This window comes from Diabrotica virgifera, chromosome 7, assembly GCF_917563875.1.
Source record: "Diabrotica virgifera virgifera chromosome 7, PGI_DIABVI_V3a".
NCBI lineage: Eukaryota > Metazoa > Arthropoda > Insecta > Coleoptera > Chrysomelidae > Diabrotica > Diabrotica virgifera.
In genome coordinates this window covers 143,285,145-143,295,468 of record NC_065449.1, presented here as the reverse complement: position 1 = coordinate 143,295,468, position 10,324 = coordinate 143,285,145, and the positions used below count along the sequence as shown (strand labels likewise).

At 44.2% G+C, this 10,324-nt stretch overlaps 1 protein-coding gene across 1 annotated transcript; it reads left to right on the top strand.

The window, feature by feature from the left end:
* Positions 1 to 3,932: 3,932 nt before the first annotated feature.
* Positions 3,933 to 4,700, top strand: LOC126888631 (DNA-binding protein HEXBP-like). The gene has a single exon (XM_050656987.1). The coding sequence runs from the start codon at positions 3,933 to 3,935 to the stop codon at positions 4,698 to 4,700; it is 768 nt and encodes a 255-aa protein (XP_050512944.1).
* The last annotated feature ends 5,624 nt before the right edge of the window (positions 4,701 to 10,324 follow it).

Sequence of the window (10,324 nt, the reverse complement as noted above, 5' to 3'; positions counted from 1 at the left end):
AATTGTTATTATAAATCACTTGAAAGGTTTATTCTCTAGATATGGTATTCCCAATATTGTGCGTAGTGACAATGGACCACAATTTTCAACATTATTTAAGAAATTTGCTTCAAATTATAATTTTATTCATGTAACTAGTAGCCCATACTTTGCACAGAGCAATGGATTAGTTGAACGGGCAGTTAAGACTGCTAAAGAACTAATCAAAAAGAATAGTGAAGATATATTTTTAGCGCTCTTAGCCTATAGGGCTACACCTTTAAGGTGTAGACTTTCACCAGCAGAGCTGTTTTTCTCTAGAAAATTAAGAACTAATCTACCACAGTTGTCATTAAATTTGGAACAGTCGGTTGTTAAGGGGGAGTGTCATTAAGAGAAAGGGAAAATAAGGGAAAACAAGCAGATAATTATAATAGTAGACACCGAGCCAAGGATATGCAACCTTTAGATGTGGGCGATTCTGTCTGGATTATTGATATTAGGCAATATGGAAAGGTAATTGAAATTTGTGAAGAACCACGCTCTTATGTTGTTCAAACTAATAGTGGTCAATTCAGACGTAACAGATGGCATTTGGTCCAGGCACCTTACTATACTCCTGATACCAGTAACCAGTTAGTTCCTAAGAAATTTGTTGACGACAGCGACTTAGCAACTCCAGGCTTCTCCCACAAAGAAAAGGAGAATTAGAATATAAATAATTCCTCTGATACTTTAGAGACTATACATGGGAGTGGGAGTCAGAGTTGTGGAGTCGATGCTTCACCAAATAAAAGTGATGTCCAAAGTGAACACTTACCTGTACAGGAACCTGATCTGTTATTGAGGCCTAAAAGGAACATTAAAAAGCCAATTTACTTGTCCGACTATAGTTGTTAAGTTATGTATATTATGTTATGTTATGTATTCATTCTATATTTGCTGGGGTCCTGGAATTTTCATAGAGAGCTCTGTGGCTTACCTCATTTAAAAAGAGGAGAATGTAGAGTCAGCTCAGTATGCAACCACTTATACGTTTCCTTCAGAAACGTAGTCGGTACTTGAGACAGAACCTCTTTGGGGAGAATGACAGGATGTTAGGATGGACAGTAGAAGTTAGGTCTTAGGTTAATGATAAGGATTGTTGCTTTGAAATATAATTGTAATAAAGTGCTAAATAAAGATTGTCTCAATAATTCTACAATTACGTTTTGCAGGATTTTTCCAGTGACGAGGTCATATCCAGAAGCCTTTTTTGGATTGATTTCATTCATGATTACCATTCGGATTTCTTTAAGTTTAAATTTTTTGATTGGGAGATCCATTTGAAAAGGTAGGTATATCAAGACAATTTAAGATTTCATTATTATCTATTATCTTCGTCGTTTTAGTCCATGTTGTATAAATTTGTTTCCGCGTGTTCTTATGTAGCTGTTTAGGTGGGCAATATGCTGCTGATAGAACCAGAGTACCTGTGCTACTTTCTTTTGCTACTGTGACGCCTCACAACCCGGCCTAATTCTTCTCGATATTTCTCCGCGTTACGAGTAAAGGCCAGATCTTCCACGGCGATTCGAGGCGACCGCTGCCAGAGTATTTAAGAACAGGAATCCGATCACAGGCCAGTCAGTCAATAAACGAGCCGCGACGCGTAATATAATTGTACTCGATTCGGATTTAATGAAATGTATATATTAGTTATCGAAGTTATTATGTTTAGTTAATTAAATCATAAATTTGAGTTGTAAATAAATTAGATGTGTTAGTTGGTGTTATTTGTAATTATTAAAATAAATAAGTGATGTAAATAAAATAATGTAAGTAAGTCTTCCTTTATTTAAATTAAACTTAGTGCCTAAAGATATAAATAAATAAAATAGTAGAGTCAATCGCGTAACACTACACTGGTTGCTTGTAGGTATTCTTTTTGATAACTTTCTAATTCATAATGCTTTATACTGCTACGAATTATAACTGCTGTTCTCCATAAGCTGTATTACCTGGATGGTTTGTCTGATAGTGTAACACATTTTTGTGGGATTGTAATGGATTGTTTTAATTATTTATTGAAGTATGATAGAGCTAGACTAGCTGAATATGCAAGAGACTTTAAAAGTGGGACTCAGGATAAGATCAGGCTAATTTGCACGCCCGAAAGACGGTATCTACTGAAGAACTTAGATATTAAAGAAAATAAATTAAAATAAGAACGAATGAAAAGAAAGAGAACTACTGACAGAGAAAATATTAAGAGGAACGGTGGAAGGTGCCAGGGAAATATTAAATAAATACTGCTGCACTTAGGTATCTAATACTTTATACGAGTATAGTTACTAGAAAGGTAGGATAATAAAGTATGTACAACCAAATTTAATTAAATATAAAATAAACAAACAATAACAATATATAAACAAACTAACTAACGAACCTGACGTACTAGAATAGTAGACTCCTGTCGACAATGCAGTTTACAGTGGGGAAAAAAATATTAATTGAATATATTAGACCAAAACAATTAGTTGGTATCACCGTTGATTGAGGTATTGGACGGTGTTACCAAGAAAGACGCTTTCTCTGTAACAGCTATAGTTAACTTAAAGACAACTGTAACGTCCCTGGTTTTACGGCCGTCAGCCGGGTGCCTGTATTGTTGGTCGCGGTAACAAATTCTTTCCGTGTAAAATGAGGTGTTTTTCGTCGGCGGCTGAGAATGGAAATGTTTTATGACACGCGATAGGAGCAGGTGCATTTTGGAGGATAGTAAAAGGGATTTATGATTTCGTTTGTTGGGTGTTGAAACTTCTAAGAGACGAGAGAAAAACAGATTCGAGGATTTTATGGCAGTGTTATTTTGTTCTTTGGGGAGTGCGCTGCGAAGAACGGTCAAAATAAAAGACGATTGGAATGTTTTGTTTTGCTCGGCGTGTGTGTAAGCGAACGAAGGGTAATTTTTTTTCTTGTTACGGATTAATTCCTTGAGGAAAGGGGTGCGATCGGAACTACAGTACTAGTGATCTGCGGAAAAAAAATACGAATTCGCGTAATACCGTACTAACTATGTCCGAAGTTGTCGTCTAGAGTGTAGACTTGGAACACTAAATGGCGGATTAGCTGGGACCCGGGAGCAGTAAGACAGTGGCGGATACTAGAGGTGGTGTCTCATCGCCATCGCAGAGGACGTCAACCAGTTCGTGTGTTTGCTGAGACTTCGGAAGTCGTAGATTTAAGGTAATTGACTTTTCTTATTTCTTAGTAGGACCTTAGAACATCATAGACGGTTCGATACAATGGTGGCAGCGGTGGGATAGATTAGTTATTAGTTGTCGTGGACATTGGGCTGTCTACTCGGGGTATAGGTGTGACGAGAACCAAGCAAAAGGCACGGTGCCGACGGGTGTAAGACTGGGGTTTTGTTTTGTCTCTAAAAACCATGGCGGAAGTTGGTGACGAGGTAGATAGGTTGAAACAAGAGTTAGAAAAGGCGAGAGAGGAAGTATGCAAGTTACAAGATGAGAGACAGAGGGTCGCACAAAACGAACTGAACTATTTGAGGAAGGAAATGGAAGAACTGAGAATGGCCGGAAATAGGAGGGTGGAAATGATAGGTACCAGAGAGGTGAAAGAATGGTGTGGTAGCGAAGGAGAGATGAGTGTAGAGGAGTTTGTTGAGAGAGTAGAGATGTTGCAGCAAATTAATGGGTGGACTGAGCAGAACACAGCTGATTTGGTGAGACGAAGAATGATTGGCGAGTCGGCAGAATTTTTGCGAAATGCGACGAGTCAGAAGCAAGAGGGATGGACATGGAAGGAGATAAAAGGGTTGCTATTGCAGCGGTTTGGGGTGAAAAAAGACAGAGTGGAGGAAATGGCGAAACTAATGAACATCCGACGGAAGGAGGGGGAAAATTATCGGAGAAGAGGAAAAGCAAGTAGCGAATGAGATTCGAGAGGAGATGATCTTGGGAGTATTCGTGGAGGGTTTAAATAGCGAGGTACGACGTGTGGTGAAGGCTAGGAAGGGAGTAAATACCCTGACGGTGGTATTGGATATGTTGAAGGACATAGGAGAGGAAGGTGACCGGAAAAGAGTAAGGAAGGTGAGGAAGGAACTAGAGGAAGAAGAAGCAAACAGCAGCGGTTCTGAGGAGAGCTTTGCGACGGTAGTAGGCAATAGCAGCGAGCGAAGAGGAATTCGGCGGATCGAAGGTGAGAAGAAGGAAGGATTTGTAAAGATGAACCGCGCAGATGCTATAGTAGCGGGCGGGAGTAAATGGCATGATAGGGCGAATCCGGCTGGAGAAGTGCAAGGAGAGCGGCAGAGATCACTGCGCAGAGTACCGTACACCCCATGTAGGAGGTGTGGACAGGTTGGTCACTGGACACGGGAGTGCACGATACATCTGGGCAACCAGAAGAGTGGAGAGTCACGTTGGAAACCGGAAGAAGGAACACGGGTGGGGAAAAGGGCGAGCAACGAAGAATGCTTTCAGTGTGGGCGACCGGGGCACTTTATAAACACATGTCCACAGACCATATGCGATAATTGTGGATATGGCGGTCACGTGTGGAGACAGTGCCAAAATACTGGAACATCCGCGAGGAGGAGCCCATTTTCGCGGCGACAACGGCCATGGGAATCAGATAAGTCAGACAGGGGGGTGGAAGATTATGCGAGCCTAGCCGGAAGACGGGCTGAAAGCCGTAGCGTTTCCCCAAACTAGGTGGCCCTCCAGGTTCCCCTAGCTTGGAGATGGCCCAGAAAACTGGAGGGGGATATATTGGGAAAGCGACCGTAACCGCAGGGGGAGTAACATCCTTGATAATTACCGCCGATTTTCAAGGGGCTAATAGAAAAGTTTTAGTGGATACGGGAGCCGATGTAACCTTACTGCGAGAAGCTGTGGAGGGTGTACCAGTTATCACCGGCCGAAGCGAGACCATTACGGGGGTGACAGGGGTATGTCAGCGCATCCAGGGTAAGCAGAAGCTAAACGTAACCATCGGTGATACCGCAGCCATACATGAGGTATGGCCACAGTCGATGTGGACTGTGGAGCTGAAGGTATATTGGGACTCGATCTGATGAAACGACTTGGACTGGTGATCGACGTTAATAGAAATGAATTGCGGACGAAGGAGGCCATGATACCTGTTATACGGAAAGTCACTCACGAGATACTGGGAGGTAAAAGGAGAAAAGTAACATTTGATTTACAGCGAAACGAAATCAAGGAGTATCATGTGGAGACAACAATGAAAAAGCTAGGAAATGACGGTAGGGGGGTTAACCGTAAGGAAACTTCTGCTCGACGAACATTAGTGATCGCAGCGGATAGTCATGGACGCTTCCTGAAACCACTTCTTCAGCGATGGATTGGAGATGAATGGAAAATCGAGGAAATGGTTTGGCCAGGTCATGGTACTGTAGATATTATTAATGGGGTACAGCAACGGACGAGTACACTTGGAACTAATGATTGCCTCGTTTTGTTAACGGGCACCAACGACATTCGGCGGAAACAACAAGAGCAAGCAAATGATGCAAGAGCGAGGTTATTTGTGAAGACAGAAAAACCTAAGATTATTCTCTGTAATCTACCAAAACGATTCGACGTAGTGTCAGGTTCTACTGTTGTAGAAGACATCCGTCAACATAATTTGGACTTGTTAATGGTGATGCAGATACATATGAATGTAGACCTGGTCGATATATACAGCGGCACAAGGAGAAGCGATTATACCAAGCAGGGATTCCATTTTAACCTTAAGGGAAAGATTAAGTTAGCAGAAAGGATTCGAGAGGTCTTGCAACCCGACAAGAGATGCTGTGAGAGGCAAGCGTTGACAGAATATGTAATGCGGGATAAATATTGGGAAGTAATCAAAGGAGTGATGGAACAAAATGCACGGCAGTGTACAGCGAGCAAAAGCAAAACGAATAGGGAACGAAAGAAGACGATAAAGCGTACAGCTGATGAAAGTGGGATACGTGGTGGAATAGAATTGAAGAATCGTTTTAAGTTACTTGAGGCAGAGGAGGACAATATCCCCATTATTTCGCACCAAAGTGAAGAGCATAGAGAGAACCAGAAGAAACATGTCGAGTTTGTACGGGAATATTTCAAAGAAACAAAGGAAAATGGAAGGAGCAAGGAAGACGAATTTGTGTGTTTGCAGAGGACTCAGATTCAGGGAGATCATATGGATGAAGGAGAGTATTTTAAAGTAATAGATGGCGAGATTCAGCGGGCACCAAAGGATCGGCGAATAAGAGCAATTTGCGGCGGAGTCTGTCAGAAAAATTGGGAGCCAGCTGAAGTGGTACTAAAAAGTAGGGCCCACCTGCCAGTCTGGAGCGAAACCATACTAAAAGCCAAAATTAGAGGACCGAACCAACCAGAGGAAATAATTGTCGAGCAGTTTGGACACCTACCATCAGGTGTTAGAGTGAACCGAGTGATGGCAACGCGAATGGGAGATAATGTATGGGTGAAGTTCATAAATTGTAACCAGGAACCCGTGGAGCTAAGTTCGGGAAGAGTCGTAGGAAAGACGGCAATAATCACTCGAGATAATACCAAGATGGTGAGACAGGTGAGAGTTGAATCTCAAGGGTCCGACTTCACAGAGGAAATTCACGAGAAGTTGGCCCACTTGTCAGTTGGGCAGGAAAAAAATATAGGGGAGATATTGCTTGAATACCGCGATGTGATGGATGCAGAGACGGAGGGGGAATTCTCATGTACTAATCAGGTGCAACATAAGATCATCACGGGGGATGCTGCCCCGATAGCTAAACCGGCTTATAGAGTGCCTTTCCGCTTGCAGGACGAGATGAGACGGCAAATACAGGATCTTCTGGACAAGGGTATAATTGCACCGTCGACTTCACCATGGGCAGCGCCAGTGGTGTTGGTAAAGAAAAAGGCTCTGGAGGGGGAGGAGGCAAAGTACAGGTTTTGTACTGATTTTAGGGGGTTGAACGCGGTGACAAGGGCGGACACCTATCCCCTTCCCAACATAAATGAAACATTGGATCGGTTGGGAAAATGCCAGTGGTACACGACCATTGATCTAGCCAGCGGGTACCATCAGATTGAGATCAGACCAGAGGACCGAGAGAAGACTGGGTTCAATACGATTGATGGACACTATGAATATAACCGGATGGCGTTTGGACTGTCAGGAGCACCAGCGACGTTCCAGAGATTCATTGACGCGGTACTAATGGGAATAAAGGGGACGGAGTGCTATGTTTACTTGGACGACGTAGTGATCTTTGCAGCGGATGAGACGGAACACAATAGGCGGTTGCGAAATGTTTTACAGCGGCTACGTGAAGTAGGTGTTAAAGCGAATCTTAAGAAATGTCAGTTCATGATGAGTGAACTGATATATTTGGGTCATTTAGTCACCAGCGCAGGTGTAAAACCTGACCCACAGAAGGTTGTAGCAATACGCACATATCCGCGGCCGAAGACGGTGCGAGAAGTACGCGCCTTTCTGGGGTTGACGGGATATTATCGGCGGTTCATAAAAGGGTATGCGGAAATAGCTAAGCCGCTAACGGAACTAATAAGAGTGGAAACTACGTTTGAGTGGACCCCAACTAGAGTGGAAGCGTTCGACCGACTAAGAGAGAGTTTGTCGAAACACCCCGTATTGCGCTATCCAGATTTTGAACTGCCCTTCATCCTAGCGACTGATGCGTCGGGACTAGCTTTAGGTGCGGTTTTGTCACAGCGACTTGGAGGAGAAGAGCATCCGATAGCCTACGCTTCAAGGCAACTCAACACGGCGGAAAGAAACTACTCGGTAACGGAGAAGGAACTTTTAGCGATGGTTTGGGGAATCGGTCAGTTTAGGTGCTACTTATACGGGCGGAGGTTTAGCGTAATCACCGATCATGCGCCGTTACGTTGGACGTTGCAGGTGAAAGATCCGTCGTCTAGACTAGCGAGATGGCAAATGAAACTGGCCGAGTACGAGTATGAGGTAGTGTATAAGCCGGGAAAGAGACACGTAAACGCGGACGCTTTAAGTAGAGCCGTAGCAAATGTTAGGCGCGATGAAGATTACTCAATAGATCGGGAGTGGATCAAAAGAACTCAAGAGTCCGATAACGAGTGCCAGCGCTATGTCAACAGTGGTAGCGAGGAATATCGAAAGGATTTGGACGGCGTACTATACAAAGTGACGGGCGGTAGGTGGCGAGTCGTAGTACCCGTAAAAATGAGAAATCGGGTGTTGAAGCGGACACATGATGAACCGAGTGCGGGACATTGTGGGGTACAGCGGTCACTTCAGCGGGCGGAGTCGCAGTTTTACTGGGAAACCATGCAAAAGGACGTAAGAAAGCATGTTGAGGACTGTAGAGAATGTGGACGGACGAAAAGTGTAAATAGGGTGCCCATTTGTGAACCATACCATACGTCTAGACCTCTCGAAATGGTAGGAATGGATATAGTGGGTCCTTTGCCACAAACGCAGAGAGGTAATCAATATCTCTTGACGTACGTAAACCACTTTACGCGATATGCTGAGGCGATACCCATAAAAGACTTATCGGCCGAAACTGTGGCGCGTGTTTTTGTGAACGAGGTCGTCCTTCGGCATGGAGCGCCGGAGCGGTTACTGACGGATCAAGGGACAAATTTTGTTTCGGAGCTAATGAAAGAAGTTTGTAGACTATTGGGAATCAAGAAGATTCAAACCACGGCGTATCGGCCCCAAGTAAATGGACGGGTGGAGCGATTGCACCGAACACTTATTGGAATGGTGAAGCATTATGTGAACAGTAAGGCACGGGACTGGGACGAACATATAGGACTGGCGCTAATGGCTTACCGGAGTGCGAAACATAATGCTACGGGGTTCATCCCAAATTGGTTAACCTTTGGGAGGGAAGTACATATTCCTTTTGACTGTGACGTGGGACCGAGAATAGATGACCGAGGAGAGTTAAGCTACCCAGCGGAACTGCGAAGGCGACTGGACGAGGCTTATATATTAGCAGCAGAACAAGCGCGGAAACTAGAACAAACTAATGCCGAGAGAATGAATCGGGGAAGGCACGAGAGAAATTTAAAGGAGGGTGATTATGTATATATTCAAAATCCGATCGTGCCCAGCGGAGTCAGTAAGAAGTTTTTCAAACCATGGAGTGGGCCATACAAAATCATAGAAAAACGCGGGGCTGTGAACTACGTGGTAGATAAGGGCGACGGTAAGACCCAAACTTACCACATAGATCGGCTAAAATATTATAAAGCCTGGGAAGATCCAGACGTATCGGAAGAACAAATCGGCAACCAAGCAAAACCTACGTTATCCCTTCCGCGAATAATAGAAGATGGAGTAGAGGAGAGACCCAGGATGACCGACGACGAGGGAAGCGACGAGGAAGGAGAGATTGTATGGGGTTATGCAAGAGAGCCAGAGGTTGACGACGATGACTTAGGGGGTACGGCAGATATTGGAGACGTTCCGGACGAATCGAGAGTGATAGCCCCAAGAACGAGAAGGCCTCCACAGCGATACACTCCAACCTCCGATGGAATTGGCGAGAGTGAGTTCTGGACAGATGACTCCGGTCTCAGTGAAGAACTGCGGGACTTGCAGCAGCTTGCGGACACCAGCAGTGAAGAAGAGCAGATGGTAGCGGCAGAAGTAGGGGAAAGTTCGGGTGACGAGGAAATCCTAGACATAATTAACGAAGCAACCGTGGAGGAACCTGGGATATCAAGAGGAGGCCGGCCTCAGCGAGAGAGGCGAAAACCCCTTAGATATCGTATAGAGGATTGAAAAGGATTGCCCTTGGGGCAATCTTTTTATGTGGAGGGGAGTGATGTAACGTCCCTGGTTTTACGGCCGTCAGCCGGGTGCCTGTATTGTTGGTCGCGGTAACAAATTCTTTCCGTGTAAAATGAGGTGTTTTTCGTCGGCGGCTGAGAATGGAAATGTTTTATGACACGCGATAGGAGCAGGTGCATTTTGGAGGATAGTAAAAGGGATTTATGATTTCGTTTGTTGGGTGTTGAAACTTCTAAGAGACGAGAGAAAAACAGATTCGAGGATTTTATGGCAGTGTTATTTTGTTCTTTGGGGAGTGCGCTGCGAAGAACGGTCAAAATAAAAGACGATTGGAATGTTTTGTTTTGCTCGGCGTGTGTGTAAGCGAACGAAGGGTAATTTTTTTTCTTGTTACGGATTAATTCCTTGAGGAAAGGGGTGCGATCGGAACTACAGTACTAGTGATCTGCGGAAAAAAATACGAATTCGCGTAATACCGTACTAACTATGTCCGAAGTTGTCGTCTAGAGTGTAGACTTGGAACACTAAATGG

Excerpts from the sequence above, each read along its gene's own strand:
- LOC126888631 (XM_050656987.1), top strand. The coding sequence starts at position 3,933 with ATGATCTTGGGAGTATTCGTGGAGGGTTTAAATAGCGAGGTACGACGT.